This window comes from Rhamphochromis sp. 'chilingali' (genome assembly GCF_963969265.1).
Source record: "Rhamphochromis sp. 'chilingali' genome assembly, chromosome: 5".
Lineage (NCBI taxonomy): Eukaryota > Metazoa > Chordata > Actinopteri > Cichliformes > Cichlidae > Rhamphochromis > Rhamphochromis sp. 'chilingali'.
In genome coordinates, this window is record NC_137932.1 from 30151614 (window position 1) to 30175653 (window position 24040).

The window sequence follows — 24040 nt, forward strand, 5'->3', positions numbered from 1 at the left end:
CTAGCTTCCTCCATTTGCGAACCATCGATTCGTTAATCTTAAATTCTCTCGCCACTGCTCGATTTCCATGTTCCTCCGCGTAGCTGATGGCCTTCAGTTTAAACTGTGCTTCGTAAGCGTGTCTCTTTGCCATTTTCAGGGTTGTTAAAACAACGATGTCCTGCATAACGCACATACCTGTTCTTTTATACAGGTACCGTATGTGCGATAAAGTCAACGCCCACACTTCACCCTTTAGCGTTCTCATGGTGTTCTCTACTACGTCCTCATTACAACACACAGGGCGCACTGCGCTATAGGGCGCGCCGTACTTTTTGAAGAAAATCTAAGACTTTTAAGTGCGCCTTATGGTTGTGAAAATACGGTACGTTGAAACCAAGCACACCATTGTTTTTCTTGTGACATTACCAATAGGTTTGATGTGTCACATGTAGGGCTGGGCGATATATCGAGTTTTTAAAAAATATCGATATATTTTTATACGAGATATAAGACGTGACAATATCCTTTATATCGATATAGTCTATGTTACGTTATAATTATACTTGTGGAGCCACAAGTTTGCCTCTCTTTCGTCCACTTTTGTCTCTACGCAACGTTACTCGGCCTCGCCTCTCCTTCACTGAATACAACTCCCCCTCCCCAATAGCTTCACCTGCAGGCAGCGACCAGATGGACACGGCAAATCTCCGTTAGCGAGTTGTGGGGCTGGACGGCATCAACGTGTGTCACTACCCGATCCGTACTGGAAACCCGATCGGTACCCCGCATGCGCGAAAGGGGTCTACTTCCGGTCGAAGCATTTTACGATAGTTACAGGTCAGAGTATCTGTTAAGATGTTAAGAATAACAATCTTTCTTAAAATGTTTCCGATAATGAAACATTTAACATAATGTAGACAAAAACAAAAAAATAAAAAGATAGTGACAGATCGGGATCCTTACTGCGCATGTACATAGCCGGACCGTACAAATCGGGTCTACCCGATCCGTACCGCGCATGTGCAGGGGTTTTCTTCTTCTTCTGTTCGTTTAATGGCAGTTTACTCCCCAGTGTACGAGGATACCGCCACCTGCTGACTGAGCGAATGAACCCTATTGTAAACTGAATTAGCGTCATTACAAACGTGTGTTAAATTTGATTTAGTGATAATCGAGTGTGTTTATGCTTGTCTGTGTGGAGAGGATTGTTGGAAAAGTGATGATAATGTCCGCTATCACTGTCAATTGCCAGTAAACACTTCATCTGGCTGCTGAATCTTCACGTGACATATTATAAAAAGTCTGTAATTATTAACTCTGTCATTAGGCACCATTCTTCTTATTTTAGGGCGCTGTTGTTCAATCGGGGAACGCTCTCTGTTGAGGAGAAAAGCAAAAATTTGTTGCGGATACGGATTATCCATTGTTTCAATGTCCCGGTAGTCGAAAAGGAGGCAGAGCTGTTGAGAAATGCTAGGTGCTAACTGGGCGCTAACCGTATCATTCAAATATATTGAATGTCGCAATGTTGGCAAAGAGAGGAAGTGACGTAAGATTTGCGCATGCGGGGTACGGATCGGGTTTCCGGTACGGATCGAGTAGTGACAACGTGTTAGCGAGCTAACCGCGCTAACGAGCTAACCACGCTAACGACATGCTGCCCACAATGGCTGCACGGCCTAAAATCCTTTCATTTTCTCAAAAGTTGACAGCGTGCCTTATGTATGAATTCTGGTTGTGCTTACTGTGAAATCTGTCTTTGTTATTATGCTCAGCGTCTGTTAGTTTACATTTTGACTGCACAATTATAAGCTTTTTGTTATGCACAAAAACAACATTGTTTTCTTTTATTTATGGAGCATGATTATTTAATAAATGCTGATAATTTATTTTTGAGTAATTTCTTCATGTAAATCTATGCTGTATGTAAATAAAAATGCGTGTGTGACATCTGGGACACAGTGTGACTAAGAACTTTCTTTTTGTTCTTAACTTATGGCTTTAAAAAATATCGAGATATATATCTTATATTGCCACCCAGCTAAAAAATATCGAGATATGAATTTTGGGTCATATCGCCCAGCCCTAGTCACATGGCCCTCTTCCTATTGAAAAAACAAAAGTTGTATCCAAGATGGCCGACTTCTAAATGGCCACAAACAGGACTTTAATATCACGAACCATTCCCATTTTATTACGGTGTAACCATATAAATGGCCCACCCTGTATTCTATTTTATAACCGTGACACTGACTTTTTGACCAAGAAAATCAAATCAGTTCATCCTTGAGTTTACCTGAATGTTTGTTTAGAGTAATATCTTCTAGGTGTTCCCAGAACGTCGCATTCACAATAAATCCTCCGACAAGAGAGCCATAGAAACAACATAAAAGTATATTCTTGACTTGTGCATGATTTTGGACATAATGAATATCTTGACCTGATTGCAATGCTAGTGACACCACTTCTGAGACTTATTAGCATAAACGCATAATCTAAGCAGTTAACACTTACAATTTTAGAATTCAAGAATATTAGAGTTCTCAGTAATATGGGCATGCAGTAAGCCCCAATTACTGATAATATTGCTACAGAACATCGTCCAGGAAACTCCTTAAAACCCAACTGAGAATTGGGAAATTGGGGAAAACAAACACTAGATCCAACAGGTGGTCTCACCTCTGTACCGTAGCATGATGGGAAGCAGGGTGCTTTGCGCGTCAACGTCTTTACAAATACCATTTTGTTGAATTAATCACATCAGATAGTCCTCTCACGTTCATTCCAATTTAGGAACACAAAACAATAAATGAGTGAATTGTTTATGTGGCTGTGTGGGAGTGCAACAGGAACTGTGTACCTCTAACCAGGCAACAAACCCCTCAAACTCTACTCCACAATCAATCCCAGGCTGAACAGAGAGCAGGCTACCCCAGCCCACCCTGTTACAGCACAAAGTATATTCTAACACGACTCCCCACTGGGCTTGGATGTGGAACCTGGCATTATTAACGGTGTGGATGTTTAATGAGGAAGGATGGTGGGTAGTTAGAATGTTGTTTTCCTTCATGTTTTCCTCAACAGTGTGCAACTTACTTTGGAAATATAGGTTGTAAATAATATGGCTGGTAACCACACTAAGTGCAGCCTGCCTTTATTTGATGTCATCTTACAGGAACACAATGTGTTTTTCCATCTTTGTAAGCCATCACTAAAAACTGCATACACAAAATGTCACAGCTGTTTTGGACTGATTGGAAAGAGCAGTTTTGATAATGCAACAAACCTTGTATGAGAAACATAATCACATCACTTCACATTATTACATACTCAAACACAAGCGATTAAAGGAACACATATCAGTTTCATTATGCAGTGTCAAAAAGCACTTTTCGGTCCAAAGAGTTCTAGGGACTCCCCTAGGTTACGTGATCACTGTCGAATTTTCCAAGAACTATATCTTCTGTATGCATTTGCATCACAAACAGAAACGCTAAAGTCATGTATTAGCCAACTGCTGGTTGGCACAACAACATCTACAACCACAACAAATAGATGGATGTCTTGACAATCTGTTGACAATAGAGAAAAAGCAGTTGCAAAGGCAGGGTTTCAACCATGAAAGCTGTTAGCCAGGCAACTGCAACCTGTCCAAGTGGTAAGAACGGAATTGCAGTTTTACGTTGTAGCACTATCCACTTGCTGAAATGCTATGATGCTATACCTGGCACAGATGGAACAGTGAAGCTGTATTGAAACAGCTCTTTCCAGACCAAACTGAGAACTAACACAAAGATTTCTCTTTGAAACATCAACATTACACTGTAATTTTTATAAAGTGGGAACTTCACTGTCTTTCCTGTCATGCTCAGGTCAAATCTTACCAATTTACAAATTAAAAAATGTCCCATTGGCTCGAGGCCTTATGACATCCTCCACACTATGCACTTGAACATATAAAAGTGATGAGCACCTCTTTCGTTGAATTTTGAGTGTTTTAATCAACTTTGTTACATCTGTGGTGTTCCCGACCATCATAGAAAATGAATGGGAATCCACCCCTCAACCCCTTTGGCCTCTGACCCCCTGAATGACAAAATAAAAGACCCACTTTACGATCTACTGAACCACCCACTGAATGGCCAACTGAATGACCACTGAACAACCGACTGAACGACCCAGTGACCCAGCCTCTGAATTTTTTAATTTTTAATTTGAGAACTGTTAAAACAGACCGTTCAATGGTGACCAGAACACTAAAGTAAGGGGGTTTGGAGTGCACACAACAGGAGGGCTATTAGTCATTATATTTTAAGCTAACAGATGCTTACATATCTAGCAACATTGTAGCCTTTGGCTCAGTGACACACAGCAATTGATCAGTTGGCAACCCCCTGGCAACATCTGGTAACTAGAGAAAAAAATTTATCTTCTAACTAGTTAGTGAGTAGGACTAGGCGATATGGCCCAAAATTCATATCTTGATATTCTTTATCTGGATGTATATCTCGAAGAAGATATATATTGAAGAAGGGATTTTTTGCCATAAAGTAAGAACAAAAAGAGTTCTTAGTCAAAGCTGTGTCTCAGATCTCAAACAGGCACTTTTATTAACATACAACGTAGATGTACATGAAATTACTCAGAAATAAATTATCAGCATTTATTAAATAATAATGCTGCATATATAAAATAAAAAATGTTGTTTTTGTGCATAACAAAAAGCTCACAATTGTGCATTCAAAATGTAAACTAAAAAGACGCTGAGCATAATAACAAAGACTGACAGATTTTGCAGCTGCTCTGTTCCCATGTTCTACTGCATGACTGACAGCCTCAAGTTTGAAATCCACTTCGTAACCATGTCTCTTAACAGGTGCCATTTGTAGTCCTTATACACACACGATAATAATCCGCGCAATATTACGTTGAAGCACAGCACGTATTACTCCGCGAGGCTCCTGACTATGGTAGCCATATTGCTTTGACAATGCATTAAGTAGTGCAGCTTCGTAGCTTGCCAAAGTCGTAATAAAACCTTTTTTGACAGATTTCTGAGCGCCGTGTACCACATAAAATCAGTTTTCGGTCAGTAAGCATAACCAGAATTCATACATAAGGCTCACTGTCCATTTTTGAGAAAATGAAAGGATTTTAGTGTAAGCTTACAGCCGAAAAATACGGTACACGAGTTTTGTAAGGTGGTTTGTTTCGGTGCAGGAGGCTGTGAGACTTCGCGGTCCAGGATACAGGACGCAGTTTCACACACTCTTCATTTTGCACTTCATGGTGCTGTTGTAAATAGTGAAAATACCAGTAGTGCTCCAACCTTTAGTCGGGACGCTTTCTCAACATTCTCTACAGAATACACTGCTGCTCATCTGACACTCCAAATAATACTAATAATAATTAGTGCTGCCAGCGTTAATCTTGTTAAAATGACATTAAGGCCATAACTGCATTAACACAGTTAATGAGTTATCGCGGATCACCCCTTGCGTGGGGCTGGACTTTGTCAACGCATTAACGACCTAACCGCGCTAATATGGATCTCTAAATTACTAATTTTCAAATGTTTTCTTTTTACCGACCAGCTCCTCTTGTATAGTTGCAGTGTCCATCTTGTTATTGCCTGCAGGTGAAGCGATGGGGGAGGGGTAGTTGTGTTCAGTGAAGGAGAGAGGCGAGGCAGAGTAGCGTTGCTTAGAGACAAAAGTGGACGAAAGAGAGGCAAACTTGCGGGTCCACGAGTATAATCATAATGCAACATAGACTATATCGATATAAACAATATTGTCACATATAAAAATATATCGATATATACAGTGGGGCAAAAAAGTATTTAGTCAGCCACCGATTGTGCAAGTTCCCCCACTTAAAATGATGACAGAGGTCAGTAATTTGCACCAGAGGTACACTTCAACTGTGAGAGACAGAATGTGAAAAAAAAATCCATGAATTCACATGGTAGGATTTGTAAAGAATTTATTCGTAAATTAGGGTGGAAAATAAATATTTGGTCACCTCAAACAAGGAAAATCTCTGGCTCTCACAGACCTGTAACGTCTTCTGTAAGAAGCTTTTCTGTCCCCCACTCGTTACCTGTATGAATGGCACCTGTTTGAACTCATCATCTGTATAAAAGACACCTGTCCACAGCCTCAAACAGTCAGACTCCAAACGCCGCCATGGCCAAGACCAAAGAGCTTTCGAAGGACACCAGGAAAAGTATTGTAGACCTGCACCAGACTGGGAAGAGTGAATCTACAATAGGCAAGCAGCTTGGTGTGAAAAAATCAACTGTGGGAGCAATCATCAGAAAATGGAAGACATACAAGACCACTGATAATCTCCCTCGATCTGGGGCTCCACGCAAGAGCTCATCCCGTGGGGTCAAAATGATCATGAGAACGGTGAGCAAAGATCCCAGAACCACACGGGGGGACCTGGTGAATGACCTGCAGAGAGCTAGGACCAAAGTAACAAAGGTCACCATCAGTAACACACTACAACGGCGGGGAATCAAATCCCGCAGTGCCAGACGTGTTCCGCTGCTGAAGCCAGTGCATGTCCAGGCCCGTCTGAAGTTTGCCAGAGAGCACATGGATGATACAGCAGAGGATTGGGAGAATGTCATGTGGTCAGGTGAAACCAATGTAGAACTTTTTGGTATAAACTCAACTCGTCGTGTTTGGAGGAAGAAGAATACTGAGTTGCATCCCAAGAACACCATACCTACTGTGAAGCATGGGGGTGGAAACATCATGCTATGGGGCTGTTTTTCTGCCAAGGGGACAGGACGACTGATCCGTGTTAAGGACAGAATGAATGGGGCCATGTATCGTGAGATTTTGAGCCAAAACCTCCTTCCATCAGTGAGAACTTTGAAGATGAAACGAGGCTGGGTCTTCCAACATGACAATGATCCAAAACACACCGCCCGGGCAACAAAGGAGTGGCTCCATAAGAAGCATTTGAAAGTCCTGGAGTGGCCTAGCCAGTCTCCAGCCCTCAACCCCATAGAAAATCTGTGGCGGGAGTTGAAAGTCCGTGTTGCTCGGCGACAGCCCCAAAACATCACTGCTCTCGAGAAGATCTGCATGGAGGAATGGGCCAAAATACCAGCTACTGTGTGTGCAAACCTGGTAAAGACCTATAGTAAACGTTTGACCTCTGTTATTGCCAACAAAGGTTATGTTACAAAGTATTGAGTTGTATTTTTGTTATTACTATAAATTACTGACCTCTGTCATCATTTTAGGTGGGGGAACTTGCACAATCGGTGGCTGACTAAACAGTTTTTTGCCCCACTGTATGTGTACACGTGCAACCCCCAAATAGCCACTTTTCTCTGCTTTTTACTCTCTGGAACCTTACAACAAAACAGCTTCTTAATACTTCCAAGGTGTGTGGCTGGCTTTGCTTCAAGGTTGTAACACCCCTTTACTGGGGCCGTTAAAGCATTTGTGCAAGAAAGGGAAACGTCAAAGCACAGATCACACACATACAGTGTTTGGCATTTGGTCAGGGCTGGCAAGGAAGTAGTGAAATGTGCTACTTCTCCACAGCAGGGGTTGAATGGGGCTCTCAAGGGCTGCAGCCTAGATTTGTGTTATTGGGATCTGAGAAATATATTTATTTTCTGAAACAAAGGCCAGCAATTAAAATGAAACTAAGGTCAGTGAATATGCTGTGTTATTCCAACATCAAGTCACCTAGAAGTGTCTGAAATGACCTTTCAGATTGTGGTTTGAATTTAAGTAGTGATTAGCTAAGTGTGCAGAAGTCAAAAAGAAGGCTTATGGTCTAACTTCTAGTACACATTCTACGCGGCAGTGTTTGTGAACACCTAAGAATATGAATGCCTGTAAGGCATAGCCCAAAGATTCATTCATTCATTGTATTAACTCATTCACTGCCATTGACGTCTATAGCCGTCAATTGCAGTGAATGAGTCAATGGGTTTAACTCATTCACTGCCAATGGCTGGCAGTGAATGAGTTAATTATTCCATTAAGACACAAATGACAGACTGAGATCAAGGAACTAAGATCCAACCAAGAAGATACATTTTGATTAACAGTTCCATGGATTTTATGCTTGATTCCTCTCTATTTGAAATGATCTGGAAAAGAGAGGTACATAAAGACTTGGCATTTTGGCTCAGTCACAGAGTCCTAGAGATCAGTCAGTGATCCACTGGGAACCACTGATTACCAGCTTCCAATAGCTGCTCTTAGTTGCTGTGAAGTTTCTAAAACCCAGTTCATGCAGGCCTAGAGATCAGTTGGCAACTATCTGGTAACAACTGGTTAGGAAAAATGCTGATTCTGCAACTGGTTGGTGAGTAGTTGCTGGCAGTCTCTAGCATGGCATTCAGAGTTGCAATGAAAAGCAGGTTGCTGCAGTGAATAGTAGTTTGCATGGAAAACACAAATTTGTCTGCAAATACTTGCAAACTACTTGCCAAGTTGTAGTGAAAGAGTGAGAAATGTGAAAAAAACTAGAAATGTTATCCTCCCAAGTAAAAGCTTTGCTGTTTCACTACCACTTGGTAGAAAATTTCACTGGGCGACAGCCAGCGGCCTCCAGCCAACACTCGCCAATAGGGCTGGGGGATATATCGAGTTTTTAAATGGGACGATCGTGGCTCAAGAGTTGGCAGTTCGTCTTGAAATCGGAAGGTTGCCGGTGCGAGCCCCGGCTCCGACAATCTCGTTCATTATGTCGTTGGGCAAGACACTTGACCCGTTTCCTACTGGTGGTGATCAGAGGGCCCGGTGGCGCCAGTGTCCGGCAGCCTCGTTCTGTCAGTGCGCCCCAGGGCAGCTGAGGCTACAATGTAGCAAGCATTGTGCAGGTTAAAATGAATGAGCTCATATTAGGCAACTTAAATAAACTGCTACAACCTACTCTTTCTAGAGTCTACGCCCTCTTCCTCCATCAATGCATTTCCCAATAATTGCCACGTACATACTGAACTGCTAACTGATTTGCTGAGATGAGGGTTGTCCCACCTGTCCCTAAAAAGTTATTAAACTATTAAAATTAGGAAGGATATTAACCTGTTGTTGTGCTGGGAATAAAACCTTTACAACTGCTATTTTGTGACTTTTGAGGTTATTTTTACCAGACTTGACTGGTGATCCTGTACAAGAAGTTATGTCCCATTGGATAGTGTAACAGAATATATAATTTCAGAATATGTGGGGCCATCATGGCTCAAGAGTTGGCAGTTCGTCTTGTAATCAGAAGGTTGCCGGTTTGAGCCCCGGCTCCGACAGTCTTGGTCGTTGTGTCCATGGGCTAGACACTTCACCCGTTTCCTATTGGTGGTGGTCAGAGGGCCCGGTGGTGCCAGTGTCCGGCAGCCTCGCCTCCAGCCAACACTCGCCAATAGGGCTGGGGGATATATCGAGTTTGTAAATTGGGCGATTGTGGCTCAAGAGTTGGCAGTTTGTCTTGAAATCGGAAGGTTGCCAGTGGGCCTCTGTCAGTGCGCCCCAGCGCAGCTGTGGCTACAATGTAGCTTGCCATCACCAGTGTGTGAATGTGTGGATGACTGAATGTGTAAAGCGCTTTGGAGTCCTTAGGGACGAGTAAAGCGCTATACAAATACAGGCCATTTGCCATTTAAATACAGTGGGGCAAAAAAGTATTTAGTCAGCCACCGATTGTGCAAGTTCCCCCACCTAAAATGATGACAGAGGTCAGTAATTTGCACCAGAGGTACACTTCAACTGTGAGTAACAGAATGTGAAAAAAAAATCCATGAATCCACATGGTAGGATTTGTAAAGAATTTATTCGTAAATCAGGGTGGAAAATAAGTATTTGGCCAATAACAAAAATACAACTCAATACTTTGTAACATAACCTTTGTTGGCAATAACAGAGGTCAAACGTTTACTATAGGTCTTTACCAGGTTTGCACACACAGTAGCTGGTATTTTGGCCCATTCCTCCATGCAGATCTTCTCGAGAGCAGTGATGTTTTGGGGCTGTCGCCGAGCAACACGGACTTTCAACTCCCGCCAAAGATTTTCTATGGGGTTGAGGTCTGGAGACTGGCTAGGCCACTCCAGGACTTTCAAATGCTTCTTACGGAGCCACTCCTTTGTTGCCCGGGCGGTGTGTTTTGGATCATTGTCATGTTGGAAGACCCAGCCTCGTTTCATCTTCAAAGTTCTCACTGATGGAAGGAGGTTTTGGCTCAAAATCTCACGATACATGGCCCCATTCATTCTGTCCTTAACACGGATCAGTCGTCCTGTCCCCTTGGCAGAAAAAAAGCCCCATAGCATGATGTTTCCACCCCCATGCTTCACAGTAGGTATGGTGTTCTTGGGATGCAACTCAGTATTCTTCTTCCTCCAAACACGACGAGTTGAGTTTATACCAAAAAGTTCTACATTGGTTTCACCTGACCACATGACATTCTCCCAATCCTCTGCTGTATCATCCATGTGCTCTCTGGCAAACTTCAGATGGGCCTGGACATGCACTGGCTTCAGCAGCGGAACACGTCTGGCACTGCGGGATTTGATTCCCTGCCGTTGTAGTGTGTTACTGATGGTGACCTTTGTTACTTTGGTCCCAGCTCTCTGCAGGTCATTCACCAGGTCCCCCCGTGTGGTTCTGGGATCTTTGCTCACCGTTCTCATGATCATTTTGACCCCACGGGATGAGATCTTACGTGGAGCCCCAGATCGAGGGAGATTATCAGTGGTCTTGTATGTCTTCCATTTTCTGATGATTGCTCCCACAGTTGATTTTTTCACACCAAGCTGCTTGCCTATTGTAGATTCACTCTTCCCAGTCTGGTGCAGGTCTACAATACTTTTCCTGGTGTCCTTCGAAAGCTCTTTGGTCTTGGCCATGGCGGAGTTTGGAGTCTGACTGTTTGAGGGTGTGGACAAGTGTCTTTTATACAGATGATGAGTTCAAACAGGTGCCATTCATACAGGTAACGAGTGGGGGACAGAAAAGCTTCTTACAGAAGACGTTACAGGTCTGTGAGAGCCAGAGATTTTCCTTGTTTGAGGTGACCAAATATTTATTTTCCACCCTAATTTACGAATAAATTCTTTACAAATCCTACCATGTGAATTCATGGATTTTTTTTCACATTCTGTCTCTCACAGTTGAAGTGTACCTCTGGTGCAAATTACTGACCTCTGCCATCATTTTAGGTGGGGGAACTTGCACAATCGGTGGCTGACTAAATACTTTTTTGCCCCACTGTATATATCGATATATTTTTATATGAGATGTGACAATATTGTTTATATCGATATAGTCTATGTTGCATTATGATTATACTCGTGGACCCGCAAGTTTGCCTCTCTTTCGTCCACTTTTGTCTCTAAGCAACGCTACTCTGCCTCGCCTCTCTCCTTCACTGAACACAACTACCCCTCCCCCATCGCTTCACCTGCAGGCAATAACAAGATGGACACTGCAACTATACAAGAGGAGCTGGTCGGTAAAAAGAAAACATTTGAAAATTAGTAATTTAGAGATCCATATTAGCGCGGTTAGGTCGTTAATGCGTTGACAAAGTCCAGCCCCACGCAAGGGGTGATCCGCGATAACTCATTAACTGTGTTAATGCAGTTATGGCTTTAATGTCATTTTAACAAGATTAACGCTGGCAGCACTAATTATTATTAGTATTATTTGGAGTGTCAGATGAGCAGCAGTGTATTCTGTAGAGAATGTTGAGAAAGCGTCCCGACTAAAGGTTGGAGCACTACTGGTATTTTCACTATTTACAACAGCGCCATGAAGTGCAAAATGAAGAGTGTGTGAAACTGCGTCCTGTATCCTGGACCGCGAAGTCTCACAGCCTCCTGCACCGAAACAAACCACCTTACAAAACTCGTGTACCGTATTTTTCGGCTGTAAGCTTACACTAAAATCCTTTCATTTTCTCAAAAATGGACAGTGAGCCTTATGTATGAATTCTGGTTATGCTTACTGACCGAAAACTGATTTTATGTGGTACACGGCGCTCAGAAATCTGTCAAAAAAGGTTTTATTACGACTTTGGCAAGCTACGAAGCTGCACTACTTAATTGTCAAAGCAATATGGCTGCCATAGTCAGGAGCCTCGCGGAGTAATACGTGCTGTGCTTCAACGTAATATTGCGCGGATTATTATCGTGTGGGTATAAGGACTACAAATGGCACCTGTTAAGAGACATGGTTACGAAGTGGATTTCAAACTCAAGGCTGTCAGTCATGCAGTAGAACATGGGAACAGAGCAGCTGCAAAATCTGTCAGTCTTTGTTATTATGCTCAGCGTCTTTTTAGTTTACATTTTGAATGCACAATTGTGAGCTTTTTGTTATGCACAAAAACAACATTTTTTATTTTATATATGGAGCATTATTATTTAATAAATGCTGATAATTTATTTCTGAGTAATTTCATGTACATCTACGTTGTATGTTAATAAAAGTGCCTGTTTGAGATCTGAGACACAGCTTTGACTAAGAACTCTTTTTGTTCTTACTTTATGGCAAAAAATCCCTTCTTCAATATATATCTTCTTCGAGACATACATCCAGCTAAAGAATATCAAGATATGAATTTTGGGCCATATCGCCTAGTCCTACTCACTAACTAGTTAGAAGATAAATTTTTTTCTCTAGTTGCCAGATGTTGCCAGGGGGTTGCCAACTGATCAGTTGCTGTGTGTCACTGAGCCAAAGGCTACAATGTTGCTAGATATGTAAGCATCTGTTAGCTTAAAATATAATGACTAATAGCCCTCCTGTTGTGTGCACTCCAAACTCCCTTACTTTAGTGTTCTGGTCACCATTGAACGGTCTGTTTTAACATTCTGTCTCTCACAGTTGAAGTGTACCTCTGGTGCAAATTACTGACCTCTGTCATCATTTTAGGTGGGGGAACTTGCACAATCGGTGGCTGACTAAATACTTTTTTGCCCCACTGTATATCTTCACCTAAATGCATACACATGGGCAGTGGATTACTCATCTAATCAGGAGAACACAAACATAATGCACAAAAACACAGAATCATTTAAACAGATTCATTTGAAACCCAGACTTTATTCACTTTAATGTGTTTAATGAGTTTCATCAAGTAGTTTTTTTTTTCCAAATGATTTGCCCATAGTCGTGCATTTAGGAACTGTATCCTCGGGGGACACCTGTTGTTGTAGATTATGACATCAATCTATTCTAGCAGGTGCTGTTTATCTGTCAGCATTCTTTTAAGAACACTAACATGTACTCACATTGCCATGTCAAGGCAATGTTTGTTTTGTCCGGTTTAAGCACCAGTAGGGTTTTTGGTTACAAGATCCAGGAATGAGAAACATGGCGGTAACACAGTCCAGATCATTTCCTGTTAAACATAATCTGATCTTAGACCCATTTGAAATAAAACAAAACAACATGAGGCACAATTAACTGGGGGTTTTTTTGTTTCTTCATTTTCTTTTGTCACTTGGCAGAATCAGGACAAGCTGTAAACACAAAACTATTATTACCATATAAAGTTAACATGACAAACTTCAGCAATTAACTGCTTATTTGCACATTCAACAGAGACAAAACAAGCTCCAAAACAGGAGCTCATAATTTAACTTCTTTTACATTAAAGTAGACCTGCATGATCCATAGTACCCATAATAATCCTTATTTATATCAAACTGGGACTCCCAGCCACTCAGGTGGCCTTTTCACTCCTCCCGCTTAAACCCAAAAAGCAAGGTTAGCAGCTGGGTGGGGCTTCCTGCACTCATAATGAACTATAGAAAACAGTTTTTAAAGTATACTGAATCTTGATTTGCTGTGAGATTACATCAATCTTTGAAACTTTGGCCATTATTTAAATATTTTGTTTCCAACTTCGCCAGGCGGTTGTCGTTATGGTTATTTTAGGTCCACCCACTATAAATAAGCACAGAGGATTTGCTACAATTGTAAAGTTAAGTCTACTGTTGCTATTACTCATTTGTTCAATGTATGAACTTCTAAAAGAAAGAGCTATTTTTATATTTTAAAAAATCAAGAGTATTAAAAAGAAGTAACTGTATAAGTCAAAAATGCTTTGACTCAACTCAAGACCATCACATTTACCATGTTGGTAAAGCTGGGAGTTGTAAAGTTGAATGATAATTGATAGCTTCATAAAATGTACTTGTGTTTCTCTAACTGCCTACCTTTCCTTTCTATAACAGGCATCTTAAGTATCAGGGCTGCTAGGCAACAGCAGGGAAAGCCCAATGTGGTTAGCCAGCAACAGTATAACACTTCCTGTGTCAAACCTTAGCCCCTCCAAACAACACACACACACAACTCCCAGCACTATCTCACGTTCCCTCTTCATTTCCTTTTCTCCATATATCTCTTTGTCACTCTGTAAGAGACCAGATTGACCTACTAATGTTCCTTGCCAACCAAACAACAACTCTGATGCAGCTGAAACCAGATTATTCCAGTTCTCTGTGGTCAGTCAATGAGGGAGCAGAGAGAGGGTAGCGGATGTCTCAGCTTGATCAAAGAACACACACACAGACAAGGTTACATGCACACATACACAGATTTCTACTTGAGACTTGAGTGTCTCTGTCAGGATATGTTCCCTGAGTCTGGGTCTCTTGTCCTAAGTCAGTGTGAAATCAAGATCTGTGCTGTAGGGTTGAATGTTTTCTACTTGTAGAAAACATTCAACCCTACATCTCAATCTGTAGCTACAGAGAGTGGCAATAAGAAACTGTGGAGGGGAGGGTGGAATCGGTACGGGGATCTACGCAGTTCACAAGCAGAACTCACGCACGCTATAACGTTAGCCTGAGATATGCACTGAGTAACTAACAGTCTGCAGCCTCCTGTGAGCTGCAGATGTAGAGCATTTAGTAGAAACAATGCTGAGTTTACAAAAAACACAATGGCCATGGTAAGACCCTGTCATGTTAGTAGTTTCTTCAGTCACTTGATTAAAGGTTAGGAGTAGATTAACTTTGAAGCCCCAAATTCACAAGCGTTATAAAAATAGCTTTGTCCCCGTTGCTGTCACTGAATTAAATAAGAACTGTTTTTGATTCGAAATATCAAAACTACTATATATGTGCCACAGTGAGCTTTATATATTTACTAGGTATGTGTGTTTTTAAAGGGATGCCAAATGCTGTCATTTTTCTGTAAAGCAAATTTACCTTGCCTTTGGGTATAAATAAAGTTACCTTGACCTTGACCTTGACATCAAATGATTAATTCTCCCTTTATTCATCCATGTCGCTGAATTTTAACTGAATGACCCTAACTCCTAACCCTAACCCCTCGAACTGAGAGAAAATGATAGAGATAGATTTTTATGTTCCACAACTTCAGCACCAAACCCCAAGTTATCAAAATAATTGAATGTGTGCAATTTTAAAGTCTTAGAGACTCTTCTGAAGATCTAACTGTGTTTCTACCTCAGTTGAAAAGCAGTTTCCAACACCAAAAGATCCAGTAGGTTTACCTTGTCCGTTGGCATAGTAGATCCACTTCTCTCGGACTTGAGTTAGTGGTGCAGGGGGTTTCTTTTGAATTGCCTTCTCCATGATGCTGCTCGGGTCCTGCATTGGGCCCTTCTTCAACACCTGAGAGCTCTGCTTCACACTACACACTACGATCACCACCAGCACCAGCAGCAGCAGCAGTACAATCATCCAGGGCAGGTGCTCGTTTATGTCAAAGTGATTATGGGCGCTTGGTCTTGGGAATCCCCTGCGAGTTGGCCTGTAGGAGCTGGAGGCCCCACCTGCGCTATCTTGTCCATTAATCTTTCTTATGCTTGTTTCAACCTTGACTATTTCTTCAGTCCCCAGATCTTCCATTGCCCTCTTGTTAGGCCCTGGGTTTGGTTCAGAATTCAGTTGCCCCCTCTGCAACTCATGGTCCATTGGTTCCTCATGAGCTGGGAGAACTGGAGTCCAATTTGGTTGGGTGAGAGTGCCAGGATGGCTTCGGAGGGGCTCTTCTGCTCGCTGGCTTTTTCCACCCTGGGGTTCCTTCAGCTGAATGGCTGCTGACTGGCTGTGGGTACCTGTGTTGAGAGGCAGAGAGGTTGATGGAGACACAGAACAAGCAAGAAGAGAGATAAGAAAGACAAGGAAAGCAAAGATAGTAGATAGTATAGAAGTAGCAGATGAGAGACAACAGTGACACAGAGAAAGAGGGAATTAAACTCAGTCACTTGGGAGTTCTGTCTAACTAAGACAAAAAAAAAAAAACAGACGGTATCACGGGCGGAGGATCCTAACACCTTAATCCATCCAAGCAATCTGGCACAGACACGCTTTGTTGACTTACTTCATCACTGAGTGGGCTGTGTACACCTTTTTGACATTGTTATTACAATCTGAGTATTCATGAAAACGAAAAGAGTGTTTAGATGATGTTCACAGGGGTCAAAATCTCCTTTGTTTTCCAGGCAGTGGCCATTATAGTCATTGTTGAGCATACTAATACTAATACTCTGCAGAAATTGCAGACCAGTGTAAATGACTGACAGATGTCAAAATCTATATACATATTAGAGATGGCACGATACCACTTTTTTATGTCCGATACCGAAATCATAAATTTGGATATCGGCCGATACCGATATGAATATTAGTGTGTTTTTTTATTCAATAAAACTGTTTTTTTAAATATATTGCTGCATTTTGTATAAGTTCATACTCAAGTTTCAATAAACAACAACACTAAAGCTATTCTGTTATACCTGTATGTAAAAAATACACTGCACCCAAAATATTTCATAGTTCAGCAATACTGATCAATCTAATAAACTTAAACCTTCTCCATCCTTCCTATTCTGGTATTTTACAGAGTACTCTTTAGCTCCTCCCCTTTGTGAGTGTGGACACTTCATCTCTTTGCTCTTGAATGCTTTGCTTCTTATATTGATTTTTATTGATTTTTATGCTGATTTTTTCCCTTTTTTCCGTGTGAGCTTACCTGCGATAACTTCTGGACACTTGTAGATCATTAGGACTAGAGTGTTCTTAACAGAAACAGCAACATTTTATGGTTACCTTGTCCTCAGCGCTCCGTGTGTCTGTGGCCTAGACACAGCTGAAGCCTGATTACAGCGTCTGGGCACCGAGCAGCCTCAATAGCCTGGAAAGGTGCTAACCGCTAGGCTAACTAGCAACAAGATGCCTTCCCTCTCCACAGATGACTACCACAGCCTCCTGCAGAAGATTGCAGTACTGGAGACAAAAATTCATCGCTTAGAAGTAAACGTGGAGGTAAATGGACTGTGTGGAAATGAAACAACCTTGCCTTTGATTCAAAACAATGGCGATGAGCAAGCTAGTACACAGCTAAGGAGCACAGATAACATGACCAAGAAAGTAGACTCTGTGCATTATTATAAATCCTCAAGTGATAATCCCCCCTTAGACTGTCTTGGTGCAAAACCAAGACATAAATCATGTCTCCTGGAAGGGGGAGGACGTATCACAGGCAGGGCACAGCGAGCTGAAATCTCTGAAACCGACTGGCCTTCACTTCCTACGAGACAGAGAAGCTCTTCTACCCCTATATACGGGAGGAAACAGGACTGGACAACCGTGAATAGGAAGGTTAACAACAAACCTCCAAAACAACTGAATGTGAAACTGCAGAACAGATTTGCTCCACTATCAAAGGACCCTGGATCTATATCGGACAACCATCCATCTAAAAGCAGCGAAATAAGGTCTGAAAATCTGTTGAAAAGTGAAAGGCCACAGGGAAAGCTAAAGGCTAGGCCTGAAACTCTGATTGTGGGTGACTCTGCCGTAAAGGATGTACAAAGGATGTGCGGTAAGAACACTAAAGTCCTCTGCTTTCCTAACAATATGGTCAACAACCTGAAGGAGAGAATTCTTCAAATTGCAGATGAATATCCAACTGTGACAAACATTGTTCTGCATACAGGGTCAAACGATGTGTCCAAACAACAGTCGGAGGTTCTGAAACGGGACTTTACTGGATTATTAAGTACTGTAAACTCTCTGAATGCAGCTGTATTCATCAGTGGACCTGTACCGCCGGTCAGAGGAGGAGACGAGAGATTCAGCAGGTTGTTTACACTGAATAAATGGCTTATATCAGCATGTGCTGACCACTCAGTGCACTTTATCGACAACTTTAATATTTTTTGGGAACGCAGGCATCTGTTCAAAGCAAATGGATTTAATTTTAACAAGTCAGGGGTGAAACTGTTCACCTCCAACTTGTTTTATTCCATACGTCATCCATCCGTGCTTGGTGCCAAGGCTGAGATAAACGAGGAGTTATCTCATAAAGAGGAACAAACAGTACTCCAAGAACAGACAAAGCCCAGCAGAAACCTTGAGGAGGAGCTCCATTTGCCCCCACCCGGGAAGAGCCTCAGAAAGGAGAGACATCCATGGCATCTGAGGAAGAGCCTCAGAAAGGAGAGACATCTAAGGCAAGAAGAGGGGTCCCTATTTGCCTCCAACTCTCTCAACAACACCAACGACCAGGACAAGGGACCACGACCTTCCCCAGTCCCCCAAACCCCTGACAGGCCATCACCCTCCTCCCCCTCCCTTTCTCCCTCCTCCCCACACCTGAAATTCACTGAGGAGATGATGGAGCGGGTCAATGCTGGGCTCAGATCTACCCCCCGTCCCAATCCCTTTTTGTCCCCCATAAACCCCCCACCAGAGCGGCCAAAGGTTCGCCATCGAGCCCCACCCTCAACAGAGCAATCGAAGTCACATTGCCCAGCCTCGCCCCCCTTAGTTCCTCTTCATGCCCTGTCTCCGCAGTCTGATGCGTGATGTGTGAAGGGTCCGGGCTGTGAGGATTATGGCAGTGATGACTTTTCCCAGGAGAAGCTGGGACCCTGTTTACTAGAAGGTTTTAAAATTTCTGTACTTTTAGGTGACAGGAGACATGTGGCCTGGTCAAAACACAGAGAGCTGCACTCTAAAAGATCTTTAAACATAGTAAACATACCTTGTGTGCCACAGACTGCTCCCAAACACGAGGGGACAAGTAATACCTCTAAAACACTTAAGTTGGCTTTATTAAACATTAGATCTCTAGCTGGGAAAACATTTTTAATTAATGATTTAATCACTGAGCACAGCCTTGATTTTATGTTTTTAACTGAAACTTGGTTGGACCAAAGTAACAGTGGAGCTGTTCTCATCGAGACGACCCCTCCTAACTACAGTTTTATCAGTGAGGTCAGGGCGAGCAGGAGAGGAGGAGGGGTTGCTGTCTTATTTAATGAATCATTTCAATGTAAGCAGCTATCTCCTGGAAGTTTTCAGTCTTTTGAATATGTGGCTTTACAGCTGAAGGCCCCATCCAAAGTTGTGTTTCTTAATGTTTACAGGCCTCCCAAATACTGCACAGACTTTTTTAATGACCTCAGTGAACTGCTGTCTGTGATCTGTGTTGATTTCGACTGTGTAATTATTGCTGGGGATTTTAACATTCATGTGGACAACCCTCAGGACAAAGGGACTAAAGACCTGAGTAACACTCTGGGCAACTTTGGGCTGACTCAGCATGTAACAGAGGCCACACATAATAGAGGACACACTCTTGACCTACTGATCTCCAAAGGCCTGAGCATTTCAAAGGTTACTGTGTCTGATGTGGGCCTGTCTGATCATTACTGTGTTTTCTTTGAAAGTAAAATCTCAGCCCACACAAATATATCAACAACAGTGATCACAAAACGGTGTATAACTGAACACAGTAGTGCAATTTTTAACCAGGTCTTCCCATTAACACCTGACCTGCCCAGAGGGTCAGTCAATGAGCTCGTCAATAGCTTCAATGCTAACATGTTAAATGTAATGGACACTATTGCTCTCATTAAGGTGAAGGTTATCTCTGGAAGGAAAAAGTCTCCATGGAGAAACTCCACACTGGTGAAAAAAGAAAAAAGAGAGTGTAGGAAAGCTGAACGCAGATGGAGAAAAACAAACCTCCAGGTTCATTATGACATTTATAAAGAGAAACTTCACAATTATAATTTACAACTGAGGAATGCAAGGAGGTCCTACTTCTCTGACATCATCACTAAAAACAGCCATAATGCTCGGGTCTTATTTTCTACAGTTGACAGGCTAACAAACCCTCCTGTGTCAGTGGCAGCTGAACTTCATTCGACCATGGCCTGCAATGACTTTGCCAAATTCTTCACTGAAAAAATCCAAAAAATTAGACAAGCAATTGGTACATCAACAGCAGATCCAGGATATGTACTGTGTCCACCAAAAAACTGTTTAAACACCATGAAACAGTTTCAACCTATTAACAGCAAAGACCTGGAGGACATCTTAGGTAAACTGAACTCCTCCTCCTGCTGTTTAGATGTCCTGCCAACAAGTTTTTTTCAAAAAGGTCTCAAAGACTTTAGAGTCAGACCTGTTACAGATCGTCAACTTTTCTTTATTATCAGGTGTGTTTCCAGAATCACTAAAAACTGCTGTAATCAAACCTATACTGAAAAAGGACAATCTTGACAAGACACAAATGAACAACTACAGGCCAATCTCAAATCTCCCGTTTTTAAGTAAGATCATTGAAAAAGTAGTTTCTCAACAGCTCAGTTACTTCTTAAAACAGAATAATTGCTACGATGCCTTCCAGTCAGGTTTTAGACAGAACCACAGCACTGAAACCGCTCTGACCAAAGTGTTTAATGACATATGTCTGAATACAGACAGTGGAAAAATGTCAGTCCTAGTTTTACTGGATCTCAGTGCAGCATTTGATACAGTTGACCACAACATATTACTCAAACGACTGGAGAACTGGACAGGTCTTTCAGGAACTGTACTAAACTGGTTCAAAACATACGTAGAAAACAGGAAATACTTTGTATCAATAGGTAACTTCACATCTGAGCAGACAAGTATCACATGTGGAGTTCCCCAAGGTTCCATCTTGGGACCCCTTCTGTTTAACATCTACATGCTCCCACTGGCACAGATTATAAACAACAACAAAATAAACTATCACAGCTATGCAGATGACACACAAATATATATCACAATGTCACCAGGAGACCGAGGCCCTGTACAGGCTCTTGGTAAATGCATTGAGGAAATCAATGACTGGTTGTGCCACAATTTTCTCCAGCTAAACAAAAACAAAACTGAGGTAATAGTCTTTGGCGCCAAAGAAAAACGATTACAGGTCACCAGAGAACTTCAATCTATACATCTAAAAACCACAAACCAGGCGAGAAATTTGGGTGTAGTGATGGATGCAGACCTAAACTTAGAAAAACACATTAAGACAATAACAAAGTCAGCTTACTATCACCTCAAGAATATATCAAGGATAAAAGATCTGATGTCTCAACAGGACCTGGAAAAACTAGTCCATGCATTCATCTTTAGTAGGCTTGACTACTGTAACAGCATCTTTACAGGTCTACCTAAAAAATCAGTCAGACAACTACAGCTCATTCAGAACTCTGCTGCTCGAGTCCTCACTAAGACCAAAAAAGTGGACCACATCAGTCCAGCTCTGAGGTCCTTACACTGGCTGCCTGTCCGTCAGAGGATAGACTTTAAAGTTCTGATGCTGGCCTATAAAGCTCTGAATGGTTTAGGACCAAAATACATCAATGACCTCCTGACCCAGTATGAACCATCCAGATCCCTCAGGTCATCTGGATCCGGTCTTTTATCAGTTCCCAGAGTCAGAACCAGACACGGAGAAGCTGCATTCAGCTTTTATGCTCCTTATATCTGGAACAAACTCCCAGAAAGCCTCAGATCAGCTGAAACACTCAGTTTATTTAAATCCAGGTTGAAGACTCACCTGTTCTCAGCTGCATTTGAATAAAGCACCAAATCCACACTTTAAGCTTAAATTTCAAAACTTACATTTAACTACTGATTTTATCTACTGTTCTGATTTTATCTGTTTTGATTTTATATACTGTTTTGTTTGTTTGTTTGTTTGTTTGTTTGTTTGTTTGTTTGTTAATTAGTTAGTTAGTTTATTTGCTTGTTTTAATCAATTTTAAATCATGCTTTTTATTTGTTCTTGTTTCTAATGTCTCTGTAAAGCACTTTGAATCACCTTGTTGTTGAATTGTGCTATACAAATAAACTTGCCTTGCCTTGCCTTGCCTACTTAGCAGAAACATTGAGCAACCTAACTAATAGGGTTGCAAACTCCCAGCAAAAAAAATAGGGAACCACCCCCACCCTCCACCTCAAGATGCTTAATCGACGTAATCAACTTTAATTTGATGCAGTGTGGGAAAAAAATGCACAGAAATCAATTCTTTTTCAAGAATAATTAAATAGATTCAACATCTTTCTTCAACAGAATTGCAGACTGCACAGATGGTACCTTCCCAAAGGAAAAAGTAGTATAGCTTACTAGGGTATATTAGACTTAACAGTTACTATATACAGTAATGGACTTCTATATATTTTACATAAGATTAAAACTTTGGGTGTAAGATTCAGATAATTATTTATTAAAAGCTAGACATTTTAAATGAGAATAAGAAAGAAAAGTATGTCTTTGTGCCCCCTTTTCCCTGTTCATGCCCTATCGGCCCCCCTGGCTAAACTTTGCTAGATCCGCCCCTGCACAGTTACCAGCCATCAGCTGCGTAGAAAAGGATCCTGGTCTAGAAAGTAATATTAAATAAATTCTAACAACAGTTAATCAAGCTTAAACGTGCTGCTGTTGTTCAGCCGCTGGTTTCCTCTTTCTGGTGCAAAGTGGGCCACAAACAAGCAAGAGAGACGGACTCGCGACAGAAAAGCCGATCAGCTGATCATTAAGCAGTTTCACGATTGAAGTAGCAGCAAGAAGAGGCAGTCGCTCCATATATCGGTTGTTAATCTTAACGTGGGAATGCTTTACAAACATTCAGAGATGAACTTACACACTTGCTTTTCTTCTCTCTGGGATGACTTCATCAGAGATGAAATGCTGGTTTGAGGCTACAAATACACGTAGCCGCTCTATCACTTGAGCACACTGCTCCGTGCTACGGTTATGAGCCGAGTTACGCCGTGTGGCAAGTTTTGTGAGGTACTTTTTTGATATTTAATGGATTGGATTACATTTTTTATTTCTCTCCGATATCCGATCCAGTAATTTACGTCAGTATCGGACCGATACCGATACGTAATATCGGATCGGTCCGTCTCTAATACATATGCCCACATTTGGGGAGAACAAGGAGAAGCTGTACACAACACACACAAAAAATGACCAGAGAGCTTAATCTGAGCATCTGCAATTAGCATAGCTTGGTGCACAAACAGAAATTTTTTTAATTTTGTTCTTACATTAGGTACAGGAGTGGGTTTCAAGTGAAGAAAATGAAATAATAATATCCAAGACAGAAGCCTGAAAAGGCACAGCTTTCCAAAGGGACTGCACAGAAGTGATGATGAGGTGCTGAATATTGTTTCAGTCGTACTTAGTGTGAACACAACTGACTTGGGTGACTACAGTATGTTTGCATCCCTCAAGAGGTAAATCATCCGTCAAAATGTAACTACAAACTTTCCCCTAATATCCTTCTCCTCCTTCTGCTTTGCAAATAAAGCTGTGCTCCATCTTGTTATCGTAGAGCAGATGAGCTCTAAATTGCTCATTCCACAGTCTGTTCATTAATTAAGAAGTGAGGGACATTGTAATCAGCCTGGGTGGAGGAACAGTGCTAAATCAAAAAAAGAGAGGGAACTAGTCAGACAGAACAACTTAAAAACTGCTTTCAGTCTGTTGAAATGGTAGAACAATTAGCAATGTGTTTAACATAAAAGTGGAGCAGTGCTTTGTGGACACTGGAACAAACCAATGATCAATCAATATCAGTGCATTATTTACCACTATTGATTATCAGTGTGTCAGCCAGTACCACCCTGCTGCTCACAGAAGCAACTGGCTTCTGTTTATGCAAGACAAATCCTCAAAATCAGTGTGATATTTTGGCTGGCACTAACACACTGCATCATTATAACATGGCGTGAGCGTCGTACACTAACTAAAGCTACGTAATGGTAAAGTGT

The 24040-nt window shown here is 41.7% G+C and overlaps 1 protein-coding gene across 1 annotated transcript in view; it reads right to left on the reverse strand.

The window, feature by feature from the left end:
* tnfrsf21 (tumor necrosis factor receptor superfamily, member 21) overlaps positions 1-24040 on the reverse strand; it is a 228138-nt gene that overhangs the window by 155751 nt on the left and 48347 nt on the right. Inside the window, exon 3 of the mRNA XM_080883525.1 lies at positions 15484-16050. Within this exon, the coding sequence (XP_080739651.1) occupies positions 15484-16050 (567 nt within the window). The remainder of the gene's footprint in view (positions 1-15483; positions 16051-24040) is intronic.